The sequence below is a fragment of the Ichthyophthirius multifiliis genome (assembly GCF_000220395.1).
Source record: "Ichthyophthirius multifiliis unplaced genomic scaffold scaff_1120509250961, whole genome shotgun sequence".
Taxonomy (NCBI): domain Eukaryota; phylum Ciliophora; class Oligohymenophorea; order Hymenostomatida; genus Ichthyophthirius; species Ichthyophthirius multifiliis.
Genome location: NW_004086336.1, coordinates 99,840 through 126,626, shown reverse-complemented (window position 1 = coordinate 126,626; position 26,787 = coordinate 99,840). Strand labels below are relative to the sequence as shown.

Here is a 26,787-nt window from a genome sequence, read left to right as displayed (position 1 = left end):
TAAAAGGAGGTGAATAATAATATGAAACTAACTTATAAAAATAATAATAATAGATTTAATAACAATAATAAATTCAATTATAATAGTAAATTTAATAATCTTAATAATTATAAAAATTACCGAATAAAAATATTTTAATTACGTAAATTTAAAGATAATAAAATTATTAATAAAACTTTTAGAATTACGTAAAAGATACTTAGTTAAATGATTAACAATAAATATTAAATTAAATATAAAGCGAAAAATAGAATTATTTATAATAAATTAACAATTATCCTTAATAAAATAATCAAAATAATGAGTAAAAATATTTAAACATATAAGCAACACGTAACTAAAATTAAAGTAATAATAGTGCAAAAAACAGTATTAATAATAGTAATTGTAACAGTAGTAAGATTTTAGTAAATAATTATTTACAATAAAATAGTCCGTATAATTAAACAAGTAATTTTTATTAAAATGTAAAAAATAATTTAAGCAATACAGCTAACTTAACATCTAAATTAGATAATATACATGAAAATAATAATAAAAACTTAAATATTGAAAAAAGAAATAATAATTCATTTATAAACAATCAAGCTTAAATTAATATTAATAATATAAATAATAACTCTTTGAATTTTAATAAAAGTAAACCAAATATTAACCAAAATAAGAACACATAAATGTTATAGAATGAACATTTTAATTTTTATAGACCTCAAAATACAAATCAAAATAGTAGTAGTAATGTATAAAATAATTAAAAAAATAATTTAAGTTATAATAATATGAATCAGTCTCATATAGAAAAATATTAAATTAATAAACCTTTACAAAATGAACAATTTGGCAATTTAAATATGAATTTGGTATATTATCCAAATATGGTTTCTTATACTCCTTAAAATATAAATAATAAAAATAACTATTTTAAAAACAATAAAAATATAGTTATTTAATTAAATAATAATAATATGGATTTAAATAGTCCTACATAAAAACCTCCATTACCTTTGACTGCAAAAAATACTTAAAGAAATAATTAGAATTATTTCACAAGCAATATATAAGATAATTTATCGAGAAGAGATAACGGTTTATTACATTAATAATATTATAAGAATTAATAAGAGTATAATCAAAATAATAATGTTAGAGATTGTACTTACGTATCTGATAAAAATAATTCTAGCAATCAAAATGCAAATTCGTTTTTACAATTTAATAATAATAGTATTCCTTTACACTTTTTAAATGAAGATGACTATATAGAAGGTATAGATTCTGATATTCTTAAAAGCATTGTATATATATATATATATATATATATATATATATATATATATTTATAATTATTTTTATTTATTTATTTTTATTAGGTTGGAATGGGATATAATAATACTAATTAAGAGTAATTATGTAATGAAATAAAAGATCTGAAAAATCCTTTGTCAAATCTTTATAAAAAAATATATAACTAAAAAGTTCAAAATATAAATAAAGCAATATATCCTAGTCATATGTTACCTTAATCTATTAGTAATTTCAATAATTCAATTAAATCAACACATTCTTCTTAAATTAATTAATTTAGCAAAGGTACAAAAAAAAAAAAAAAAAACATTAAAATGATATATATAAATTTTAGCTTAAAAGAAAATAATTAATATTGCAAACAATAGTTAGAATAATGATAATAATCTTAATTCAAGTTAAAATATGCTTAATAATAAAAACAATAATAATTATATGAATGTTAATAATAATTCATTTATTAATGTTAGTTGTAATAATAAATTATAGTTTCAAGATGTTTTCTAATTATAATTATAAAATTGATTAATAATCTTATAAAAAATATGTTTAAAATATATTTGTTAAAATTCATTATAATATTATTTATTATCTTAATTTTTATTTCATATATTTATTTTTTAGTATTTTTCAATATTATAAAATGTAATTAACTAATAATAAAAGAATTATAAATAATATTTTTATTTTATTGTAAAATATTTGATAAATATATTTTATTTATATCATATAAATTTAATATGGATAATTAAAATTAAGAAATAAAAAGATTATTACAATAATTTGAATGTGAAAACAGTAAATTTAATCACTTTTGTTAAAAAATATAATAAAATAGTAAACCAATTTACTTTAAAATCTGATCTCGAGATTTAATCTATTTATCAAAATTAATAAAAATAAGGAAGTGTATTTATAAAAAAAATACTTTTGAAATTTATACTATAAAAAAGTAAATTTACAAAGATTTATAATAATTAGGTGAATTATATACTAGTTAAAAACTTTAAAATGGACTCGAAATATTAAATTAATAATTAAGTGTACCTAAATTATAGTTTGGAGAATAACAGTTAATAAATAAAAAAATTAAATATATAATAAAAATTAATAAAGATTAGATAAACTGCTTTAAGGTGGTTTACAACCAGGTTATATTTATGAACTATGTGGTTAATCTTTATCTGGAAAATCAACTTTATGCTAATAGCTGTTAGCTAGAAATTTTATAATGAACAACAAAGGAGGATGGTATATAGATGTTGAGAATTAATTCAATTTAAAAAAGTTTTTATAAATAGTAAATTATGTTTAATATCACCAATTATTATTATTTTATAATTAAATATACGAATAATATAAATAAATAATATAAAAAGAATTTACTAAATGATAAAAAAAATGAATTTTGCTAATATTTTAGACATATTAAAGCTGGAAACTCTAGTTATTTATATATTATATTATGCTTGATATTATAGGAGTTAGATAATGACATATAATTATAAAATAATACAAATATAATTATTATTGATAATTTTAATTCTATAATGAGTTTTTATAATGAATTTAATTAATATAAGAATTTAATATTACTTATAAATGAAATATTTTAATAGTTGTGTCACAAATATAATTATACTATATTAGTTATTTCTAATCATGAAGATAATTAATTTACAAATTTAAAATATGAGTTTAGGCCCAGATCTTTATTAATTACTCCTTGGAACTTTATCCCTAAATTAACGATATTGGTACAAAAAAATTTACTTCCAACTTATAACAATTTTTCAAGAGTTTCTAAGTTTGAATTTACATTAATTAAAGATAGTTCATATGTATAAAAATAAAATAAAAAATTAATAATTATATTATAAAAAATTATTTATAAGAATACTTTTAAATCAGAAATATAATAAAATGAAAACTGATATTTAATTTTTGGAGAATAGAATAGGCTTTGGTTTAATGTAAGTAAATTAATATTGTTAAATAATAATAAATTTTATTTATATATAAAATATAAAATTATTTGTATTTAACATATTTATAATTATTTAAACTAACAAATTTATAATATGAAAAATAACAAATATTTATATAAACTTTAATAACAAAAAATAATATTAATTGTATTTAATTATAAAATATATTATAAATAATTTATTATTATAAATGAATAAATTAAAAAAATAAATAAAATAATTAAAATGAACAGCTATATTACAATAAAAAATGGTATTAAATTATTTGATATATCTAAGATATAAATTTAATATAAATAGTAATAATAATATATAAAATAAAAATATAAGATATAATTTTTCATTTTAATAAAAAAAAAACTTAATAAAATTTATAAAGAAAAAAAAAAAAAAAAATATGAGTTTCATCATTGAAAAAGAATCTGACTTTAAATATATTCATCGTATTTTAAATACAAATATTGATGGTAAAAGAAGAACTCCTATTGCATTAACAGGAATCAGAGGTATTGGAAGAAGATTTGCTCATTTAATTTGCAAAGTATTAAAAATAGATCCCAATTCAAGAGCAGGAACCTTGACTGAAGATTAATGTAATAGAATCACATAAGTAATTAGTGACCCTGAATCATTCGGAATTCCATTATGGTTACTTAATAGAATTAACGACTTTAAAGATGGTAAAAATTATTAATTAGCCTCCAATACACTTGATACTAAAATAAGAGAAGATTTAGAAAGGTTAAAAAAAATTAAATCTCACAGAGGTCTCAGACATTTTTGGGGACTTAAAGTTAGAGGCTAACATACCAAAACTACTGGACGTCATGGAGTTACTATTGGTGTTGTTAGAAAGAAATGAATAGCTTTTATTTATTTTTTTGTAAAAAAATAACATAGATTTTATATTGATTATATGTTTTTTTATTAGTTTTTTATTTTATATTATTTAAATATTTTAATCATTTTTTTTTATTATTTTTTTATATTAAATATTTTTATTTTTTTAAATATTAATAATATTTAAAGGCTTTTAATTTATAAAAAATTAATTTAGTTAAATAAGATAGTAAAATAACTTCTGAATAAATAGCATTATATAAAAAAATACATATATATCAAATAATATTTATAAGTTAATGATTTTTGTACAATATTTTATTAAAATAATTATTTAAAATATATTTTTATATGTATGTTTAAAATTTAAAAATCAATTATCTAGTTATTTCTACTTATAAAATAAACAATTAATTTATTACTAATTAAGTAAATTAAATTTAAAAATTAATTATTAAATTAACAAATTTAAATATTCTATGTATTAAAAAAGTGAACTTTAATTAAAGATAATAACATATTGTACAGTTATCCTTGAAAATGGTTTAAATTCATATTATTTTATTCTATTTTTTTTTAATTGAATAAGTTTAAATATTATCTATTTATTTAATATTTCGATTTCTATTTTAATTTCATTTTTAATCGATTTAATTCTAGTTTTTTTATATTTTTACTTTCGATTTGGATTAATATATATGAATTTCCGTTAATTTTTATTCTGAATCTTAAAATGAAAATAAATAAATTTCGAGAATATCTAATTATACTAAATAATTTAATAAAAAACAATATAACATTAAAATTATAAATAGTTCTTTTATAAATTATAAATATTTAAAATCAATTTGTTATATTCAATTATATGTTATCAAGTGTAAAAATTAATAAAGATTAAATATTAAAAAAGTGAGCAGTATAAAAAAAATAAAAATTAATAATATCTGAAAACATAATAATAATTATAATAATAAAAAATCGATATAAATTTCTCTTTTATTAAAATCGTAGTAAAAATATAGCATTTATAATTAATTAAATTCATAGAATTTTTTTAAAAAATATACATGTTAATTATATTATATTATTAATTAAGATTTTAAAAAAATTAAAACAAATAATACATTTATTACTAAAATGAAATTAATTCATATAATAAATAATTAAAATAAATTGAATTAATAAAAATTCAGTCAAAAATGCTTATTTTGTTATAATATATAAAAATATTAAATATATTTATTTACATATAATTATTATTTTTTTATTTTGTAAATTTAATTAAAAAGTATTGCGTTAGAAAGTTTTTATAATAGTAAATTATTATATAAGAATTAAATATATAAAATTTAATTTTGAGGTAATAAATTTGTTGAAAATTTATATAAAAATTAAAATTATTAATGATACTGAATATTTTTTGTTAAATTATTAAATAAAATATACATAAAAATAAGATTATCTATATTAAATAAAATAAAAACATATGTTAAATTACATTAAAATTTTAATATTTAATAAAAAAAACAAATAAAAATACTATTATAATAAAATAAAAAAACATTAAAAATAATATACTAAAGATGCTTGAATTCAATAAAAATATATGGATAGAATGTAATACTATTTTTTATTCTGAACCATAATAAGAATCTAATATATATCTGATAACAGAAAATAAAAAAAAAAATTTGAAGGAAAATTAATACTTTACGAAAACAAACTTGTATTAAATAACGTAAATAAAAAAAATATATATATAAATATATACATATGTATTATATAATATATTTATATATATATATATATATATATATATCTTAATTTTTTAAAGTTTTAAAAAAATGTTGCATTAGTAAGTTGTGATTTAAATTTGACTTATGAAATGAAAGATAATTCATTAATAATTTATAAAAATAGAGAAAAAGAAGTAATTTGTTTTTAAGAATCAAAAAGTGATGATTTGATTAATTGGATAAATTTATTATAAAATTATATTCTTTGTTTAAATTATAAAGACTTTTATGAATAGAAATCTATTATAGGAAAAGGAAACTTTTCAATAGTATATTAAATATATATATATATATAAATTATATTATTATTAAATTAAATATTTATAAAATAAATTATAATCTTAATATATTTTAATTATAATTAAAGAACCATAAAAATTAATATATTTCTTTTTAATTTTTTTAATTAAATATTTATTTTTTAATATTTTTATTTATTACTAATTATATTATAAAATATCTTTAATTAAAAAATAGGTTATATTGGCATAAAAGAAACATGATAATTAAATATATGCTGTAAAATAAATTATTAAGAATAGCATAATGTAAGAACCTAATGGAAAAGTAATTTTATATTATAAATTTCTTCTATATATTTTATTCATTTATTTTTAACTTTTATAGGAAGAATTATTAAATGAAATAAACGTTTTAAAAACAATTAATCATAATAACCTTCTAAATGTGAAAGAATTTTATGAATCAGACAAATATTATCATTTTGTGTCTGAATATTACAGTGGAGGATCTATAGAAAATATAATTTACAACTCTAATTATAATTAAACCAAATAAATAATAAAATAAATTCTATCAGGTTTAGATTATTTACATTCATTTGGTATCATGCATAGAGATTTGAAACCTGATAATATAATGTTTAAGCAAAAGGATAGTTTAGAACTAGCAATAGTAGATTTCGGATTATCGTAGATTGTAAAAAAATAAAATTTAATATAAAATATTTATATTATTTTAAAAAGATTGATTAAAAATGTTATAATTAAAAATGTGGAACACCAGGTTATGTAGCTCCTGAAGTTATTAACTTTGATACAAAGAGTTAATAATTATATGGAGTATAATGTGATATATTTTCTATCGGGATAATATTTTATAAATTGTAATACTTATTTTATAAATGTTTTTTAATTAAATTTTATTAAAAAATAAGATTAACTTAAAAAAAACTCTTTTAAGGAAAAACCCATTAAGAAATTCTTGAAAGTAATAAAAAATGTGATTTTGCTTAATAATTATAAGAACTAAGTGAGAATACTACAAAGACAGGTAAAGATTTAAAATTAAAATATTAATTATTTATTTTTTTAAATAAAAATAGCATATAACTTGTTAAAAAGTATGCTTGAAATAAATCCAAACTAAAGGATATGTGCAAAATAAGCTTTAAATAGTCCTTTTTTTACTGAGCCTGAAGATGCATATGAAATATTTAAAATGTAAAATTAAAGAAAATATTTTCACATAAAAAATTATTAATTTTTAGTTAAAAAGCATAATAATAAAAGAATTATTTGAAATCACATAAACTTAGTTTTCTAAAGTCAACGAATAATAGCCCTATATAGAATAATTCTACACCTTAACGCACTAGGTAATTAAATAATAAATTATTATATATTTTTAAAAATATAAAGAGCTTAGACTACATAATCTATTAAAATTAATAATTAAGATATAAAAGAATGTTTATCTAACAATCCATCCATAAATCCTTCTATAAATCCTTCGATTAATAATATAGATAGTAAGTTATCTATTTTTAGCATTAATTAATTAGAAGATGAATATCATAAATAATAAAAGCCGAAAAATTTAATGATTAGTAGTGCTGCTGAAGAAATTGAAATTCATAATTATTAAAAAAGAAAAGTTAAGTATATTTAATTGTAATTATAAATGATTTCAATTTAATAATAATAAATTTAAAAGAACTTATAAATATAAAATATATTAAAACCTACTAATTATTTTATTATAATAAAAAAATAATCCTTCTCTATTTAAAAATATGAAATTAAAATAAAAATCATATATTTGAATAAAGAAAATAGACTTTTATCATATCAAAAATAATATATTATATATGTTTAAATATAAATATATAAAAAATAAATCTATATAAAAATGTTTATTAAATACTTATTTTATATTCTTTATATTTTGTTTAAATAATAATTATTTGTTTTATAATATTTCACCACTCTAATTTTTATTTAAATAATATAGTTTAATAAATAATTAATATAGAAATTTCCTTATAAATATTTTATTTTTATTATATATATTACATTTAAAAAAAACATTTATATATTTAATCAAATATCTGCTGGTTTTCCTTCATCTTATATATCCTTTACTTCTAATTTTTATTATATTTAAATATCATTATCTTTTAATCGCATTTTAGCTGCTAATTAATAAATTTCTTAAGGCGATAATTATTTTGAATTTATTTTATTTTTTTCTTATTAACTAATTTAATTTTTTGCTTATTGTTATATTATTTCTTTTGCAAGCTTATAATGGATATTAAAATAATATATTTTTTGTTTTGTTTTTTAATTATTTTTTTTTTTACATTTTCATCTATTATAGCTGTTTATTCTTTGATTTCTTTCAACATATAAACTTTATTTATTATTATTTTAATTGATTTTTAGTATATTATTTATAAAAAAAGTACAAAACGATCCAACTCCAAAAAATACCATCCCATAATAAATAGAATTTCCTACTAATCCAAATTAAAACATTAATTTATAAAATATTTATTGATAGAGAATAAAGAAAAAATAAAATATATTTAATTTTGCTTTTGATATATTTATATTTTTAAAATAAAAAAAAAATATTTTTATAATATAAAAAGTATAAAAAAAATATTTTAATTACATAATTTTAACTACAAAAAGTATTATTATATTTAATATCTTTTCATTTATTTTTATGAATTTAACATTCATTATTTTTAAACTAAATTTTACTTTATGTCTTCCTTGATAATATAAATCATAATTAATATTTAATATAATAAAAAAAAAAAGTGATATATATAATAATAGAATAATTATTTTAAACAAAATTATTATTAATAATATATTTTAAATTAAAAAATCTTTATTTTACTTTTTCAAAATTCGATTTCTTTATTATTTAAATTTCTTAATTAACTTTATATTAATTTATACTTTAAATTAATAAGCTTTAAACATTTTCGATTTACCTGGATATGCCTCTACAAACTGTATTATTTATTATTAAATAAATCCAAGTTTTAAAATCCTTCTTCAATTAAAATATTTTCCTAATATTCTTATAATTTTAATATAATTATTAAAAACTTATTTTTTTTGTTTGGATTTTCTTTAACCATTTATTTAAGTAAATATCACGAAAAGGGTTTTATTGAATTACATCTAAGTGATTTGTATTTTAGTCTTTGTATTTTCAGATCAGACTCATAACATCTTGTATTATTATAAATTTGAAGAAGAGAATTTTATTATTTAAATTATAATTTAATCTGATTTATTTTTAAATGTTAATATTGTTAAGCTATTTTGCCTTTTATTTCAAATTAAAATCGAAGTTTTGTCAAAAATCATTGAGAAAATTTAATCATTTAAGTTAATTATTATCCATTTATGCATATTTTTAAAAAAAAAATATTTATTAAAATGTTTTATTAAAGGAAAAGATATATTTTTAAATATAAATAACAGATAAATTAGATAAAAATTAAATTATTAATATAAAAAAATTATTTATTTAATTTCTAAATTATTAAAAAACATATTAATTGATTCCTTCTTCATCATATTTTTTTTTTATTTTATAATATAAAAAAAAATTAAACTATACAAGCATTATAATATTATATTTTTTAGTAAATAAAAAAATATGATTTATATCTTATTAAAAATAATTAATTTAATAATAATAAATATATTTAAATATAAATAATTTTATATTTTTATGTAATCTTATAAATAATATTATATAATGAAAAATATAATTATACTAATTAAACTAAATACATAAAATATATATAAATAATTTTATAATTATAGAAATTATAATAGAATCCATACGTTTATTTAATAGAATTTCACAAAAAAAATGTTGTAAAAAACATTATATATATATTAAAAAAAAACTTATAGATAAAATAAAATAATACTTTTCTTTAAAAATAAGAAGAAAAAAATAAAATTAAACATAAAAAAAATCAATAATATATATTTAAAAAAATAGAGAAAACAGAAAAAGTTTATAAAAAAGTAAAAGTAAAAAATAATGTAAGAAGAAGAAGAAAATTAATAAAACATCCAAGAAGAATAACCAACATAAAATCCAATAATTTACCAAGCAAACCTATTACAATAAAAAGAATTAAAAAATCGTTAACCATTTTAAAAATAAAATATCAAAGTAATTAAATCAGAAGATGTAGACCGGTAAGACCTAAACGTATTAGATTTCCAAGGAATAAAATGGTCCGTAACAATAGGTTAAACAAGAGAAAACTGGTTATTATAAAGGGAAACATAATTTAACCCTCACCGATAGCACGATTAGCCTTTATAAAAGTATCCTAAGAGAAACTAAGTTAATAAAGAAGAATATTTTTTATATAAGAAATTTTATAAAGGCTTAAAGCCAAAATATAATCATTATTAGCTTCGTCATTGCTTATAAGCAACTTCTTATCATGACTTTACATATTTTAATAGAGGAGGAATTACTCATTGTTGCACATTAAAAGAAAGCTTAAAAGATTTTCACTTTGTAGACGGATTATCGCCTTGTTGTTTTGATATTAATACCAATAAAAATATTATTGCATTAGGAGGATTAAATGGCGGCCTATTTTTATAATGTTTAAAAAGTTTAAAAAGTACCTATATGCATAATGTTACTAGAAATTATGCACAAGAAGATAAAGGAGATATTATTAATTACATTAAATTGTTCTAAGAAGGAAATAATCTGTATATTTTAACCTGCTAAAATGATAAACTAATTAGTATTTTTGATGTTGAAAATATAAGAAAATAAATTGATTATTTAGACGCTGGCGAACTTGTTAATATTGCGAAATTTAAACCTGATAATAGAAATATTATTGCTATGTTTTGTGATAAAAATGAAGCTGAAATAGCTGATTTTCGTTAAAAATAAATCGTTTAGATATTAGTGGTAATTTATTTCAATTTATTAATTATTTAAAATATACAAAAAAATTAAAGGGACATTAAGATTATGGATTAACTTTAGATTGGAAATAAGATGGAGTATATTTAGCTACTGGAAATCAAGATCTTACTGTAAGGGTTTGGGATATTAGGAAAAGTAATAAATCAGTTCATGTCCTTTAAGCGAATGTTGGTAATACTTTCGAAGTATAATATATAGGAAATGAGTAATTTTTGGCTTTTATAGAAAGCATTAATTATGTACATTTTTATGATATTTAAAGCGATTATTAAAACTATTAATCATTTGATTTAATTGGAGAAATGGTAGGAATAGATTCTATTGAAGATAAAGTTTTTGTAGCAGTAAATGCTAGTGATTATTCTGGTGTAGTTGAATTTGAGAGGAAAAAAAATAAATTAATATATGAAGATATTTTTTTTTGAAAATTAAATAAAATATATATATATAATTTTTTAATAAATTCACTATGTAAAATATTATAAAAGATAACTTTTATCGTATTTTTTTATTAGTAAAATTAGCTATTAATTATTCTTATATCATCATTATAAAAGTAATAAATATTATATAAAAAATATTTAATTTTTTTATGGAATTTATTAAATTTTTAAATTAATATTAATAAAAATTAAAAATTATAAATTATGAATATTTTCTATAATTTATAATAATTTCACAAATAAATATAAAAAAAAATTATAAAAATATAAATAAAAGAGAATTTAACAAACAAAAAAATAAAAAAAGAATTTAAAAATAAATAAATAAATAAATGTATATATATATATATATATATATATATATTTATAATCTGAAAAATAATACATATAAATATATTTTATTTCTTAAATAAAATAACTAAAATATATTAAATCCATACATAATATTAATAATTTTTATTTTAAATAAATATTTATCTCTTTTGTTAAAAAATTTTCATCTTTTTTTCAATTAATATTAGGTAAAGGTTTCGGTTTTAAATAAAAGAAATCTTTATGATGTCCAAGTTTAGGTGGAACATCAGGAATACAATATTCATTACAAAGCCATTTATAACGATGATAATCAGTCATTCTTAAATAATTAAGCCATTTTCTTCTTTATTAAATTGTTGATCTTAGTTATTTTCCCGCATATTTATCCTATCTATTTTCTTAACAATGTTTTAATAAGGTTAATATCTTTTCAGTTCTTACAACAACTATTTTTTTTTCGATAAAAAGTAAAATAAATACACTTATTTATTTCAAAAAAAAAATAAAACCTTATATTGCTGCAGAACTAGTGTCTCTTGGTGAAACTTTGAATTTTTATATTGCTTAATTTACTTTAAATTGTGTTATTTCAGATGGACTTGCATTATTTAATATTAAAGCTTTTTTTACCATATCATTATAAGGTTCAACTTCTTACGGTGTAAATCCTGCTTTAAAACTGATTTTTTTTTTTTATAAAAAGTAAATAATACTTATAATTATTATTTTTTGAACTTTTCTTTTATTAATAATTATTCTTTTTGTTTCAATTAAGCTATTCCTTTTTCAGTAAATTCTCCTTCTTTTCTTTTTTTCTTTGGGGCTGATTTTAAAAGAATTTAATTCTTCTAACTTACTTTTGCAAATGAATATTATATTTTATTAAATAAAGAAAAAATAAGCATTTAATTTTTTTTTTTAATCTTTTTATTTTTTTAAATATCTTTATTTTTGTTTTAATATAATGTTTAAATAAAATTAAGAATCATTAATTAATATTTATTATTAATTAAATAAATTAATAGAATAACATTAATATTAAAAAATAAATACTAGAATAAAATTAATGGTAAGTATAAAATAGAAGATGGTAATGAAATATTCCATATAATATAACATTTAATAATAAATAATAAAAAAAAAATCAATCTCCAGTATTATAATCATCCAATTTTTTAAGCAAAGTCTATTAATAACCTGGAGTATAATATTAAATAATTTCTTAAGGATAAATAGAATTAATAGAATCTATATACTACCTTAACTTTGATCCCGGTGCTGCTTTAATCTCTTAAATTTTTTTAAGACCTTCCGATTAAACAAAGCTCTTTTTAGCAACATTGTCATGAGGTAAAGTTTTAGCGAACTAATGTAAAACATACTACAAAATATCATCTGGGGCCTCACTAATTAAAGGCTCTAAAGCATTTAAAAAGCTACACATTTATAAAATACTTTTAAGGGCTTTTTTCGCTTTCTTTTTTAAATCTTCACTACTATCTCTAAATTTATACACAGCTAATAAAGCACTTGGGATATCAGCTTCTGCCATAGCCCTAGCATGATCAGGACTATGTCCTCCAATCTAACCTAAAGTCCATGCAGCTGCGGCTTAAACTAGATCATCCTTTTCCTTTATAAGTGCATCTTTTAATGGAGGAATGCCTTTTCATTTTTTTTAATTAATTTTTAATATTTTTATTACCTTTAGCAGAAATAACACCCATAGCCAAAGATTCATCAAAAGCAGAAATATACCCAAGAGTAATAATTCCAGGAAGTCTAGCACTTTCTTTAGCATCATTAATATAATCAACAATTGCTACTGCACCTCCAGAATTGCAAATAAGTTTGGCCATATCTTATGATTATTTAGCTATTTCTCTAATACAAGTAGCAGCGAATTTTCTCACTAATAAATCCTAATCTTTCAATCTATAGAGAATCTTCGGGAAAACTTCTGCTTCGACAACTCTTTCTGCTAAATCAATAGTATGTCTAGCAATATAACCTAAACAATTACAAACCTATCTTTTTAATTAAGCATCATTATGTGGAATTAAAGCACTTAAAAAAGGCACAGCACCTAAAAAAATAATATAAGAATAAAAAAAATAAAAATATAAAAAAATAACCTGCATCAACTACACTTTAAGCTAACTCTTATGAATGTCTACATATTTCACCTAAAGCCCCTGCTGATATTCTTTTAAGAGCAGTTTCAGGTTCCTATAGACATAAAACAAGTAAAGGTACAGCTCCAACTTCGACAACACTTTAAGCCAAATCACTTGAATGTTTTGCTATATTAGAAAGAGCCCAAGCGGCTGCTTCTTTTACCGAAGGATCGAATTCTTCTAAGCAAACTACTAAGGCATCTAAAGCGCCTGAATCTACTACATTTTGAGCTAAACTAGTGGAATGTTTTGCAACTGCTCTAAGTACAAAAGCGGCTGCTTTCTTATAAAAACGATTTTATTCTGAAAGACTTAATACCAATTAGTTTAATATATCGGCTGAAACTACTGCTTCGGCTAGATCTTCAGAATAATTCGCTAAACGACCTAAAGCTAAGGCGGCACTTTATTGGATTGAAGGTACATTATCTAATAATAATGGTTTTAGTAAAGCCATTACTCCTGCCGCTTGTAATGCTTCGATATTCTATGGCTTTCGGGCTAGAACGGCTACTGTTTGAACGAATTATACACGAGCTTTTTGATATTCTTCGAATGGTTAAAGAACGGCGCGGCTCATTATATTAATTTTTTATTTTTATTTTTATTTTAGTTTTTTTTGTTTTTGTTTTTGCTTTTTATTTTTATTTTTTTTTTAGAAATAAAATATAATTAATATTAATATTGTTTATTTTAATGTAAATTTTATGTTTTTTTGAATTATGTTTCTATTGTATTAATTATTATTATTATTAATTGTTTTATTTTTTTAATTTATTTATTTTTAGTATATATTTTTTTAAAAAAAAAAAAAAAAACTGAAGTTATTTATTTGATTTATAATTTAATTTAAAAATTTTGAATAAACTATCCGCAATTAATTCTTAAATAAAAACTTATAAAATATTTATTTTTTATTTCGTGAATATTAATTTCAATATAATCAGTTATTATAATGATATTCTGTATACATTATTAAAAATATTTTTTATTTTATTAAATATATATAAAAAAAATCATATAAATAATAAATAAAAAAATTATTAAATAATTTCATTAGAATTAAAATTAAAAATTTAAAAAAGTATAAAAAAAATTTAAAATTATTTATTTATTAATTATTTCTATTTTTACAAACAATAAGATTAAACTTAGAAAATAAAATTTAACAATATAAAAAGTTAACATCAATATAAAAATAAATTATTTATTATAAAAATAAATATAAGATACTCAAATAGAACCATCCTTTAATTATTTAATATACCATTCAACAATACTTTCAGTATCATCAAACCTTCCGTCAGCCTTAAATGACCCCAAAACAACAATAATAATATTTACATCTTGATTAATTTCTTTAATATAATCACAATAAAGTGAGCTTAAGCAAGAGCCTGCACTATTTGTGATTCCTGTTTTAACTCCAAAATAATTACCTTTATCTAGCAATTTATTTGTATTAACCCATTCATTTTTATATTCTTATTAATTCTAAATACTTAATTTTTTATAATACGCAACATGATATTTGGCCTATACAATTTTCCTAAATTCATGCTATTAAAGTGCTTTTTAAGTAATAAAAGCCAAATCATTACATGTAGATCTATTCATTTTGTCAGATAATCCATGCGGATTAGTGAATTTAGTACTTTTAAGTTTGAATTCCTAAGCAATATTATTCATCTCTTTGACAAATAATTACACATATGTCCCCACATAATAATCATCTAAAACATCTACACTATCTATCCCTTCTAACATTTTAAATTAGCCTTATTTAGCAAAATAAAGAATGCATCCGAAGTTCTCAGCTAAACTTATTGCGCAATCGTTTCCTGAAGGAAGCATTAATCCATATAATAAATCATTTACTGTATACCATTCATTATATTTTAAATTAGCTGTTGTACCTGTGGATGTTGATGCTTAATTTGAAACACTAAAATATAGCTTTTTGGAATTAAAATTGTACTTTTTTAATAACCTTAATGATACTAAGCACGTCATTATTTTCGTTATTGATGCCATTTCTCGAATTCGAGTTGTATTTAATCCCTTTATTAATTAGCCATCATGTTCGTTATATATTCCCCAGGCTCTACATGATAGTTAGGGAAGTTTTATTATCTTTGGTAAACTTTATTAGGATGAAAATTAACTAGGAATTTATGTACTTTATTAATCGTATTATTGATTATTTGAGTCTATGGATGGATAAAATATTTTGCTATTTAATGAGCTTTTTATTTTTACACTACTTTTTGCTCTCATTTGTTATGTTTTTAATTAATTTTTTATTTTATTTTATTTTGAGTGTTATTTTTTTTTTTTTGAATAATATTTATATTTTTCTTTTTTCTTTTATTCAAGAATTTCGAAGGTTAGTATTTTTTCAAGTTTAAAAAAACCTATTTTTTAATACTGTTGTGCTTTTTTTTTCTCTTTACTGAGACTATTTTATGAAAAAAAAAATAATATATATATATATATGTATATTAATTTTATTATTTAAATTTAATAAATATAAATATAATTATTAATTTTAATTTTTATTATCATTATAATTGATTCAAACTGAAATAAAAAAAAAAAAATTAAAATATATTTTTTTCAAAATTTTTTTATATTTTTATAATTTTGAAGATAAAAATATTTATCTTAATTAAATTATTTATTTATCTATTATTTAAGATATTTAATAAGCAAATTCACGTAAATTGTGTATTTCTTTATATCAAATTTAAATTTTTAAAAAGAATTATTAATTTATAACTATGTTTTCTAAAAGCAACATATTATTGTATTGATTGTTTATGTCGAAAATTACTTTTTATTAAAATTTATTTAATAAATAATAAAATTAATTTGGTTCTATAAAAAAAATTATATTTAAATTGAAAAATACATTATAAATATCTGTATTTTTTAATTATATATTGAAATAAAAAGATAATAATATCAATCCTAAAAAATATATAAACAAGACTAAAAATAATAATTTTTATAAATATAAATACTGTAATATTTTAAATTTAAAAAAATTAATTTAAAAAGTTCTAAAATGAAGTTAATTTATAATTTATTTTTAATAATCTATATTTAAATTGAAAATGAGAATTAATTGTCTGAATTTAATAAAAACTATATTTATTTAATTTAGATAAGAAAATTTAAAATTTAGCTAAAAAATAATATTAATAATAAAATACTCAAACCATTTTTTTTAATAATCAATAAAAAATATATGTTTATTAATTTAAACTATAAATTAATTAATTAAATATAATCGTATTTTATTTAATAAATTTAAATCAATTTTAATTATTATTTTCATCTAAAGTCTACAAAACTAATTCAAATACTTTTTAGTATTTTACTCCGCAATATTTTAAACAATCATATACTGTATGATTAATCATATCTCCTGATAATGTTTATTTTTAAAAATGACATTATTCATTACAAATCTTAAATGCTTTATATCTCATTTAAAGGCTATTTTATATTTTTAAATCATCCATTTTATTTAAAAATATGTTTTTTTTTATAAAAATAAAATAAAAATATTTTATTATTAACTTTTTAAATAAATAAATAATAAATATATTATTTTTATATCAAAAATTTATATTTTTATAAACTAGTTTTTTTATTTAAATTCATTTATTAATTTAATAAATAAAAATATTAATAAAATTAATTTTTATGGACAATTTAACGATTTAAAATAATGCCTGTATTAAGATTTAAAAATTATGGCGTTCATATACAAATAGGAAAATATATAAATATTATAACAATATCATTTTATTTAAATGCAAGTAAATAAAAAAATAAAAAATCAATAGATCTATCTTAATTAAAAAAAAAGAGGAAATCCGGCAAGATTATTAAAAGCAATAAATCCTTTAGAAGCCTAATTATTAGAAACGGCTTCAAACGTTCATTTAAGATTTAGATTAGGCGGTGAAGTAATAAAAAATATATACACATGAATATTTAAATTATTAAATATAAAAAAAGACGTTTCCACCAAATATTTATTATAAAATATATACACATGGGGCATTATGTGATATAAACAGTTACGCTCCAAGAGATTATTCAGTAATATAGAGAGATTAGAATGATTAAAATAGAAAAATAAAATATAAGCAATACATATAAAATAAAGATAATTATTAAAGTTAAGGATGGTATTTGAGAATAGATAATAATGGATGGAGACCAGTATTATTTTTTTATATATTTTTTTTTTTAATATAAAAATTAAGATTTCTCATAAAGTATTTATTAAAACTGATTACGTAGAACTTTTTTCAGCAAATAAAATTAAATATTATCATTTTAAAAAAGAAAAAAGAAATGAAAAAATTTAGAAGAAATAAAGATTGGTTTTTTATTTTATTTTTAAAAAAAAAAATTAACATTTTAAAAAAATAAAAAATATAAGAATAAGTTAAGATGGATTTAAAATATGTATAAAAATGCCAGAATAGAAGAAGAGTAAGAACTTGAATAAAAAAAATAAAATAATTAAAATCAAAACCAAAACCAAGAAGAAGATGAAGAAAATTTAAATATCCCCAAAGATTTTAATCCATTAAAAGATCAAAGGTATATAGATTTAAATGAAGATTAATTTAATAATGAGGTAAAAGATTTAATCGAATGGTCTAAAAATTTAGATTTTGACGAATATATTAAAGATTGGTTTTAATTATCAACTTCAAATGCTTCAGAAGCATTTGTGGTAAGACCTATAAAAAATAATTTAGTTTTTAGTTCAATAGAAGGACATGAAAATTCAATAATAAAAGATAAAAATATTACTAACAAAATAGATTTTGTAATGACGTAATATATAGATAAATGAAACTATTTATTTTTTATATTTTTTGCTTAAATTTTTTTTATAATTTTATTTTAAATAAAAAAATTAAAGTAATTTAACATTTTTTTTTTTTTATAAAAAATAAAATATTATAAATTTATTTATTTATTTTTAACAAAATAAAAAAAATAATGGGAAATTGTTATTCAATTAAAGAAGAATAGTAGCTTCATATAACAAATCAACAATAAGAATAAGAATTTCAATAAAAATAAAACTTTACTGGAAAAAATTACGGACCTTTAGTAAGAGATTAAGATAACTAGCCAGCTTCTTAATGCAATTAACCGACTTTTTTTTCTTTAAATAGTAGCCATATTAATAGAAATTAATAAGTGAATCAACATGAAATGTAAAAAAGTACTTAATTTTAAAATATGAGAAATTAATTTGAATAAAAGTAAAATGGAAATGGAAATAAAGACTTTTAAGATAATTTAAGACATTTTTAATAAGATTAAATATTAAACACTTCATATATTGGTAGCAAAAGTAGTTTTAAATAGGTTTAAGAAGAATAAGAAAAACCTTTTTATAATCAAGTATATTAAAATAATATATCTTATAAATATAGAATGTGAAAAATAGATAAAAATAAATACTTATTTATTTATATATATAATAAAATAGAATTCATATATAGATTTATATATATATTTAATAATATGAATAAGTTTATTTTATATTTTTAAGTTATTTTTTTTATTTTTTTTTTATTTTTTAAATTTAAAAATTAAATTTAATAAAAATTCTAAAATAAAATAAAATAAAATAAAATAAAAATGAATAAAATTCTTTATTTTTTAACAATTTTTTATGTTTTTGTAAAAACAAAAAAATACATTTAAATATAGATCTAATATATGTATTATAATTTTTCAATTGTTTTGAAAATAATCATTTTCTTTTTTTATATTTTTTTTACGATTATAAACAAATTTATATGTTTAATTTTTTTCCTTTTTGCTTGCAATAATTATATAACAGCACTTTTATTATTATAAGGATAATAATATTTGAAATCCTTTCCTTTGTCAAAAGAATTAGTGAATTCATCATCATATTATTAATATATTTACATAATTTAAGCTTTTAATTGTAAAATTTATCTTGTATTCTCTTATTTTATTGCTAAGTCTTCTCCTTATTTAGTCATTTAAAGTAAATAATTTTCTTCATTTTCTTCTATTTCATGAAAATCAGTATCTTAGTCTTCTTAATTTATTTATAAATATTTTAATTCTTAAAGATGTTTTATTTATTCATTAGTTTTTTAAATTTAATTATGAATGCGTTATTATTCAATTTATTATTTATTTTAAGAGTTAACATCTTCTTCTTCATTATCATAATTTATTTTATTTAAATTTGAATATTTATCCGTTTTATTACTGAACTACCTTTAATATAATTCAAATTCATTATTTTTTTTCAAAAATTAACTTTAAATATTACTATAATAATGATTTTTGTCTAATTCTTTATTAGATTTCATATTAAACGTTTAACTATGATTTTTTGAATTTCTAATTTATTAAAATTCTTCTTCTTTTATTTAAAAAAAATCATTTTCAAAATCATTTACATAATTGTTTTCTTTTTCTTATATTTATTCCAGATTTTATTAAGTAAAAGTACTTTTATCTTCTTCTTCTTTTATACTAATAATATTTTTTTTATCAAATGATAATTATTTTTAATTTTATATAATTTTTTTCATAAAATATGATTTTTGCTTTTCAACCACTTTTTGTAATTTCGTTAATCCGTTTTAATTTTTATTTTTTTATTTAAAATTTCCTAAAAGTAATTTAAAGATAAACTATTTTTCAACTTTTTTTAATATTTATTCTTTTTTTCTTGAACACTACTGTTAATCTAATCACTATTTGAAAAATAAACACTATCAAATGATTATAAATTTTGTTCTTTTTTTAAACAAAAAAAATATAAAATAAATTTAAATATTATTTATTTATTTTTATAAGAAAAATTACTGTTAAAATACTTATTTCCATATTTTACTAATTCCTACCTATATTTATATTTTTATAGAGTAATTTTAGCTTCTTTTAATGTATTAAATTTATTGGTTTTTCTTCTAATACAACTTTATCTATTATTATCTTATTCAATAGTTAGCTAGTATTTTTTTGCTAAGAAATTTATCATAGGACAATCTAACATATCATGTCCATATTTTTAACAAGTTCCACATTAATGTCCATAATAGTTTTTATAAATATTATATTAATCTTTTAATTACATAAATTTTTCAAGGTATTTATTATCTTCTTTTACTATCTAAAGAAAGTTTTATTTTGAAATTTACGCTAAAATTACCATTGAGTTTGTCTTAGCAGAATGCCTATATTGTAATCCACTAAAAAATTCTAATTCTCCAAACATTTTACCTTTTTGCTTTTTTTTAAATAAATAAATTTTTAATGTTTTTTTTATAAATAAATTTTTAATGTTTTTTTTATTTATTTATTACACTAGAGGTGCTTAATAATAATTAATTTTTTTAAGTATAAAAAGATATAGAGCCTTTCAAAAGAAAATATAAATATTCAGATTGGTCATTTTCTTAATAAATAAATTAATTAAATGAAAGCACTTTTTCTTCCATTTTTTATGCGAGTTTAAATACATCAAATTAATATTTTAGTAATGATTATTTATTTAATAAAGTTCCAAAAATATCATATTACACTTTTTCTCTTAAATCATCCTCTAAATTTAATGCATATATGTTATTTTTATTCAAAAAAAAAAAAAAAAAAAAACCTAATTAATCTAATAAAACTTTAGAGTTCATATTTTCATTTCTTTGGTTTAGATGTTTTAAATATTTACGAATTCTAATTTAAGTATCTTCATTAATTTTCCTTTTTTTCATATAAATATTAATTTTCTAAATATAATCTTCAAAATCTTTTTATTTTCTATAAAACTCCTTAATAGTATCCCCAATCAAATTCATAGAAAAAGCAAAAACGAAAGTTGAAACAAGCACAACAGCCATCACATACATTTTCTCAACTAAACAAATAAAATTAAAATAAAAGATAATAATCAAAATAATTATTCTTACATCTAGTTTTAGGAGTAATATCTCCATAACCTAAAGTACACATAGTAACAACAGACCAATACATACTATCAATATATCTATCAAGCCAATAAGGTTTAAATACTTGAATCCAAAGCTGATCATCAGAATATCCAGCTGCTCTTTCTGCCATAGCAATTTAATTCCAAAAACAACCACAAATATGTCCCATATAGAGAATAAAACAAACTAATTTTATGAGATCAAAAATCCCATTACTTCTTTCTCTAAGATGATATTTTTCATCATAATCTGTAAGTAAATCTAAAATATCTTTATATAAAAGTATTACTATTATCTATATCCAAGAGGATCTATTTATATAATCAAAAATCATTACCAAAAATATAATTATATCTCTATAAAATCCCTTTTTTATATATTTATGGAATATTATTGACTTGTTTGTTATCAAAAGACCTTTTTTATAGATTCCTATTTTTTTATTTTATAATTCGTATTTATAATTAATTTTTTACCTGTATTGAATCTTAAAAATATTTATATTCCAAAAGCGATATCAGGAAGCAAATTAAATATTACAGTTTAAGTGTTACCTAATTCAAAATCAAAATAACATAACTATAAAGGAACATAAATTATTCTTATAGTTAAGAGGATTATAAGTAGCATATTCCAATATATAAAAAATTAACTATTCTATATTTAAAAAAAATTATTATATTTAAAAATATATTAATTAATTGAAATAAAATAAAAATATTAATATATAAAAATAAAAAATACAAAATACAATTATATATTAATTTAAATTTATAAATTACAGGTTTTAAAGAATGTCCAGTTTTTAAATAAGATTCATTTTAATTATAATCATAATTTTCTAAAATAAAAATAGAAAAACAAAATATAATAAAACAAAATTACTTTAAAAATATTATTAAATTTTCTAAAAAAGAGTTTTTTTTTGAATATTAACCATTTATTTTTATACATAATAATCATATTCAGAAGCTTTATCATTAATAATTTAATGATGATTTCTTTATAATAATTTAAATCTTAATTATAAAGATTATAATTTTATATTTTAAATAAATTTTTTCACGAGAATAAGTGTTCTATAAAAAATGCTTTTAAATTTAATTTCTTCTTTAAAGCATTTATTATATTCTTAATTTTACTTTTTATCATAAAAAGTATTAGAATTATTGATTTTATTAAAATAATAATAGCTAGGAGAAATTAAAGCAGATTATCTTTTGCCTGTTAAATTTTAATTTACATATTAATTATACTACTGATAGGTGAGAGAAATTAAAGCAGATTACCTTTTACCTACTAAATTTTAATTTATATAGATACTTTTACATTAAGCGAGTTATTGAAAATTCTCTGGTTAGGGTGTATTCAAATTATTTAAAAGTAAATCATTTTAATCTCCTTCAGTTTAAAGTTAAAATTATTATGTCTAAACATTTTATTATGGAACAATTTAAGATTGATATATATTTTAACAAAATTTGCTTTTTTACATATATATATTTTTTTTTTCTTAAATAAAAAAAAAATAATAAAAATATATTGAATTATATTGTTATAATTTTAATTTCAACATAAAAATATAAATTTTTAAATATAAATATATAAATATATATCATTATTAATTCAAATATATATATAAAAAAAAAAATATTAAAGAAAAATATATTTATAATATAGCTTTAAAGTTATGAAATAAATAATAAAAATAAAATATAAATTATAAATTATAAATTATAAATTATAAATTAAATATAATAAAAAAATTATATAAATAAAAAAAGGTAAATAAAATATAATTAGATAAAATATAAAAAATTTAAAAAAAAAAAAAAAAAAAAAAAAAAAAAAAAAATAAAAATAAAAATAAAAAAAATTAAAAAAAAAAAATATAATAAAAATAAAAAAATATAATATATAAAATAAATAAAATTAATATAAAATAAAAAAATAAAATAATTAATGCATTAATTATTAAAAATTAATTAATTAAAATTTAAATAAATAAAAAGAATAATATTTTTGAATAAAATGAATTAATAGTTTATTTAATAAAATGTTATAATAATATTATAAAAATATAAAATTTATAAAAACATTTATAAAAAGAAATAAAAAAATTTCTGAATAAAAATACTTTATTCTTAAAATAATTAGTCAAAAATAATATATTATAACATTTTTTTTAATTAATATGAAAAAAATAATATTAATTATTAAAAAATAAATAAATTTTAAACAAAATAATTAAATTCATTTTCATATAATATTTATAATGAAATTTATAAATAATTAGATAATATATATTAAAAAATAATTATTGAAAATATAATATTTTATAGAATTTTATATAAAAATATAAATATATAAATATATAAATATATAAATATATAAATATATACATATATACATTTAATTATTTAAATATCTTAATTATTTATATATTTTATAGCAATTTTTTTTCTATTAATTTTAATTTTAATTTTTTTTTTAATTTTATACATATTATTTTTTTTTTTTGAAAATGTTTTTCAAAAATATATATATATTTTTTATTTAATTTATGCATTAAATATATTAATATCATATATATTTAATTTAATAATTATTTTATAGATAAATACTTTTTCTTTTACATATTTCTATTAATTTTTTTATATTACTTATTTTTTAAATTACATTCTTTATAAATATTTAATTTTTTATTTTTCTTTATATATTTTATATTTTTTTAAAATATATAAATAAATTATTTATTTTTTTAATCATATTAGTATATTTTATTTATTTGGTTTTTATATTTTTTAATAATTAATCAGTTTTTTTATTATATATTTTTATTGCATTTTATTCCTTTATCCTTTATTAATTCATTTTAATTTAAATATAAAATTATATAATTATAATTTATATAAAAATAATATGAAAACAATATAAAATAAAAATATTTAGTTAAATTTATACTTTATAAATAATAAATTTAAATTATTATATAAATATATAATATAATTAAAATTGAAATTTTTAATAGATTAAGTTTATATTAATAAAATATTTAATATATATTCGTGTTAATTATATATAAAATTACATAAATTAATTAATCTAAATCTTTAAATAATTTAGAACATTACAAATTTAATTATCAAAAAAAATTTTAAATAATTAAAATCATATACTAATTTTGAATACTTTTATAAAACCCATATAATAATTATAATAGAAATTATTTTATATTTTATTATTATTATTATTATTATTATTATTATTATTATTATTTTTTAATATATTTTTTTTTATTTTCATTATATTTATAATTATATGTTTTTTTTTTTATATATCTTTTAAAATTCTATTTTTTATAAATACTAATAAATTTTTTATTTTTACTATAAATATTAATTTTTTTAAATATATATTATTTTTAAAATATTATTTTTATTTTATTTTAATAATAAACTAATTTTTTTAAAATCAAATTATTTATTATTTAACTATATTTATTTGATTTCTATTATTTAAATTTTAATATTCAAAATTTATATATTTAATATTTTACAAACTTCTTTTTATAAAATAATTAAACATAAGCATTTTTTTTTAATTTATATTTAATTTTATTATTTAATTGACTATATATTTCTTTTTATATTTTAATTTTTAAATATAATTTAATACCTTAATTCAAATTTTTAATTTTAACCTTTTTTTATATTATAAATAATAATTTAAACAAAACTAAATTATTATGCAATTATACTCATAAAAAATAAATAAAGAAATAATAATTATTTTATTTTAATATTTTTATTTTTTTAATTTTGCAAGTTTAGTAAACATTATTTTTCTCTTAATAATATTTTATAGGAATCTAAGAAATAGAATATTTCTTATAAATTTTTCATGCAGTTTAATTAGATATTTCAATCAATAAAAATAATTATTTATTCGTGAATGCTAAGATTTTTAATCCATATAAATAATATTATTACATATTTAAAATTAAATATTGAAAACAATAACTAACAAACACAATTATTAGCTTCTTAGTAACCTTGCTTTTTCGACAAAACCACAACTTCAGTCTAATTTTTGAAAGAATATTTAGATGTCAAATAGTTATAAAGTTTTTTAAATTACAGGAGTTAATTATTTCCTTGTTATAGAAAACAAATTATAATTGTAAATAGGATTTGAATATTTAAATTATAATGATGATTATTCTCCTTAAAAATATGCAGTTTGCTTCGATAAAAAAAATCTTAATAATGTATAATTTATAAATATTAATTAGTTCCCAGATTGATTTTTTTCATCAAATTAGTATATATGGTTGTATATTAGTATTTTATATATTATTTGTGTAATTAAGATAGATTTGTTTTTCAAACAAAAAATTAATATATAAGTATCTTATAAACACATTTTTTAATAAATTAATTTGTAAATATTTTAATTTTTTATATATAAATAACTACAAAAATATATTTATATATAATATTTATTTTCATTATTTTACGTATTTTAAAGATTTATATTCATTATTGCTATTTAAATAATAATCATCGTTTATAAGATTTTCTTAAGTGAATAATTTTGGGGTAATATGTTGTAATAATTAGGCTGAATTATTTTTTATATAACTAATTCTACTTTCATGA

General features: G+C 16.2%; 6 protein-coding genes across 6 annotated transcripts, besides 54 other annotated features; 3 read left to right on the top strand and 3 right to left on the bottom strand. All coding sequences in view use genetic code 6, as the record gives it.

Moving 5' to 3' along the window:
- Positions 1-39: 39 nt before the first annotated feature.
- Positions 40-99: a microsatellite.
- Positions 100-899: 800 nt separating this feature from the next.
- Positions 900-967: a microsatellite.
- A 329-nt stretch (positions 968-1,296) lies between these two features.
- Positions 1,297-1,342: a microsatellite.
- Positions 1,299-1,368: a microsatellite.
- Positions 1,369-1,728: 360 nt separating this feature from the next.
- Positions 1,729-1,774: a microsatellite.
- Positions 1,775-2,380: 606 nt separating this feature from the next.
- Positions 2,381-2,416: a microsatellite.
- A 1,063-nt stretch (positions 2,417-3,479) lies between these two features.
- Positions 3,480-3,519: a microsatellite.
- Positions 3,520-3,690: 171 nt separating this feature from the next.
- On the top strand, positions 3,691-4,270 carry IMG5_120080 (ribosomal protein, putative; the record flags this gene model as incomplete). The annotated part of the gene is made up of 1 exon (XM_004034430.1): positions 3,691-4,270. One exon carries the CDS (start codon positions 3,691-3,693, stop codon positions 4,153-4,155), a length of 465 nt encoding a protein of 154 aa, XP_004034478.1. The 3' UTR covers positions 4,156-4,270.
- A 1,389-nt stretch (positions 4,271-5,659) lies between these two features.
- Positions 5,660-11,598, top strand: IMG5_120070 (protein kinase domain protein; the record flags this gene model as incomplete). The annotated part of the gene is made up of 10 exons (XM_004034429.1): positions 5,660-5,871; positions 5,968-6,198; positions 6,407-6,496; positions 6,557-6,868; positions 6,916-7,055; positions 7,107-7,222; positions 7,275-7,392; positions 7,448-7,547; positions 10,211-11,155; positions 11,206-11,598. Exons 2-10 carry the CDS (start codon positions 6,019-6,021, stop codon positions 11,596-11,598), a joined length of 2,394 nt encoding a protein of 797 aa, XP_004034477.1. The 5' UTR covers positions 5,660-5,871; positions 5,968-6,018.
- Positions 5,885-5,952: a microsatellite.
- Positions 6,306-6,362: a microsatellite.
- Positions 8,045-8,082: a microsatellite.
- Positions 8,775-8,842: a microsatellite.
- Positions 8,783-8,824: a microsatellite.
- Positions 11,599-11,812: 214 nt separating the features above from the next.
- Positions 11,813-11,851: a microsatellite.
- Positions 11,846-11,945: a microsatellite.
- Positions 11,854-11,945: a microsatellite.
- A 6-nt stretch (positions 11,946-11,951) lies between these two features.
- Positions 11,952-11,985: a microsatellite.
- A 92-nt stretch (positions 11,986-12,077) lies between these two features.
- Positions 12,078-12,123: a microsatellite.
- Positions 12,124-12,840: 717 nt separating this feature from the next.
- Positions 12,841-12,884: a microsatellite.
- Positions 12,853-12,891: a microsatellite.
- Positions 12,892-13,075: 184 nt separating this feature from the next.
- Positions 13,076-14,688, bottom strand: IMG5_120060 (sperm associated antigen 6, putative; the record flags this gene model as incomplete). Its single annotated transcript, XM_004034428.1, has 3 exons — positions 13,076-13,596; positions 13,637-14,017; positions 14,067-14,688. The coding sequence occupies 3 exons, from the start codon at positions 14,686-14,688 to the stop codon at positions 13,076-13,078; spliced, it is 1,524 nt and encodes a 507-aa protein (XP_004034476.1).
- Positions 14,021-14,065: a microsatellite.
- A 9-nt stretch (positions 14,689-14,697) lies between the features above and the next one.
- Positions 14,698-14,766: a microsatellite.
- Positions 14,704-14,748: a microsatellite.
- Positions 14,767-15,101: 335 nt separating the features above from the next.
- Positions 15,102-15,160: a microsatellite.
- A 181-nt stretch (positions 15,161-15,341) lies between these two features.
- IMG5_120050 (hypothetical protein) lies at positions 15,342-16,206 on the bottom strand (the record flags this gene model as incomplete). The annotated part of the gene is made up of 1 exon (XM_004034427.1): positions 15,342-16,206. Exon 1 carries the CDS (start codon positions 16,140-16,142, stop codon positions 15,342-15,344), a length of 801 nt encoding a protein of 266 aa, XP_004034475.1. The 5' UTR covers positions 16,143-16,206.
- A 1,613-nt stretch (positions 16,207-17,819) lies between these two features.
- IMG5_120040 (hypothetical protein) lies at positions 17,820-18,990 on the top strand (the record flags this gene model as incomplete). The annotated part of the gene is made up of 5 exons (XM_004034426.1): positions 17,820-17,935; positions 17,986-18,085; positions 18,138-18,344; positions 18,389-18,508; positions 18,568-18,990. The coding sequence occupies 5 exons, from the start codon at positions 17,820-17,822 to the stop codon at positions 18,988-18,990; spliced, it is 966 nt and encodes a 321-aa protein (XP_004034474.1).
- Positions 18,991-18,999: 9 nt separating this feature from the next.
- Positions 19,000-19,046: a microsatellite.
- A 658-nt stretch (positions 19,047-19,704) lies between these two features.
- Positions 19,705-19,730: a microsatellite.
- Positions 19,731-19,760: 30 nt separating this feature from the next.
- Positions 19,761-19,790: a microsatellite.
- Positions 19,764-19,801: a microsatellite.
- On the bottom strand, positions 19,794-22,537 carry IMG5_120030 (hypothetical protein). The gene is made up of 5 exons (XM_004034425.1): positions 22,106-22,537; positions 21,799-22,053; positions 21,506-21,744; positions 21,006-21,429; positions 19,794-20,936 (listed from the first exon to the last, which is right to left on the bottom strand). Exons 1-5 carry the CDS (start codon positions 22,458-22,460, stop codon positions 20,725-20,727), a joined length of 1,485 nt encoding a protein of 494 aa, XP_004034473.1. The 5' UTR covers positions 22,461-22,537; the 3' UTR covers positions 19,794-20,724.
- Positions 21,431-21,494: a microsatellite.
- A 1,167-nt stretch (positions 22,538-23,704) lies between the features above and the next one.
- Positions 23,705-23,739: a microsatellite.
- Positions 23,740-23,809: 70 nt separating this feature from the next.
- Positions 23,810-23,906: a microsatellite.
- Positions 23,822-23,877: a microsatellite.
- Positions 23,863-23,960: a microsatellite.
- Positions 23,863-24,085: a microsatellite.
- Positions 23,870-24,081: a microsatellite.
- Positions 23,872-23,909: a microsatellite.
- Positions 23,913-24,085: a microsatellite.
- Positions 23,930-24,085: a microsatellite.
- Positions 23,931-24,089: a microsatellite.
- Positions 23,934-24,082: a microsatellite.
- Positions 23,939-24,014: a microsatellite.
- Positions 23,948-24,035: a microsatellite.
- Positions 23,948-24,082: a microsatellite.
- Positions 23,954-24,035: a microsatellite.
- Positions 24,090-24,093: 4 nt separating the features above from the next.
- Positions 24,094-24,136: a microsatellite.
- Positions 24,130-24,185: a microsatellite.
- Positions 24,178-24,234: a microsatellite.
- Positions 24,187-24,222: a microsatellite.
- Positions 24,235-24,314: 80 nt separating the features above from the next.
- Positions 24,315-24,374: a microsatellite.
- Positions 24,375-24,473: 99 nt separating this feature from the next.
- Positions 24,474-24,535: a microsatellite.
- A 3-nt stretch (positions 24,536-24,538) lies between these two features.
- Positions 24,539-24,571: a microsatellite.
- Positions 24,572-25,351: 780 nt separating this feature from the next.
- Positions 25,352-25,405: a microsatellite.
- Positions 25,356-25,474: a microsatellite.
- Positions 25,475-25,506: 32 nt separating this feature from the next.
- Positions 25,507-25,563: a microsatellite.
- Positions 25,564-25,641: 78 nt separating this feature from the next.
- Positions 25,642-25,684: a microsatellite.
- Between the last annotated feature and the right edge of the window lie 1,103 nt (positions 25,685-26,787).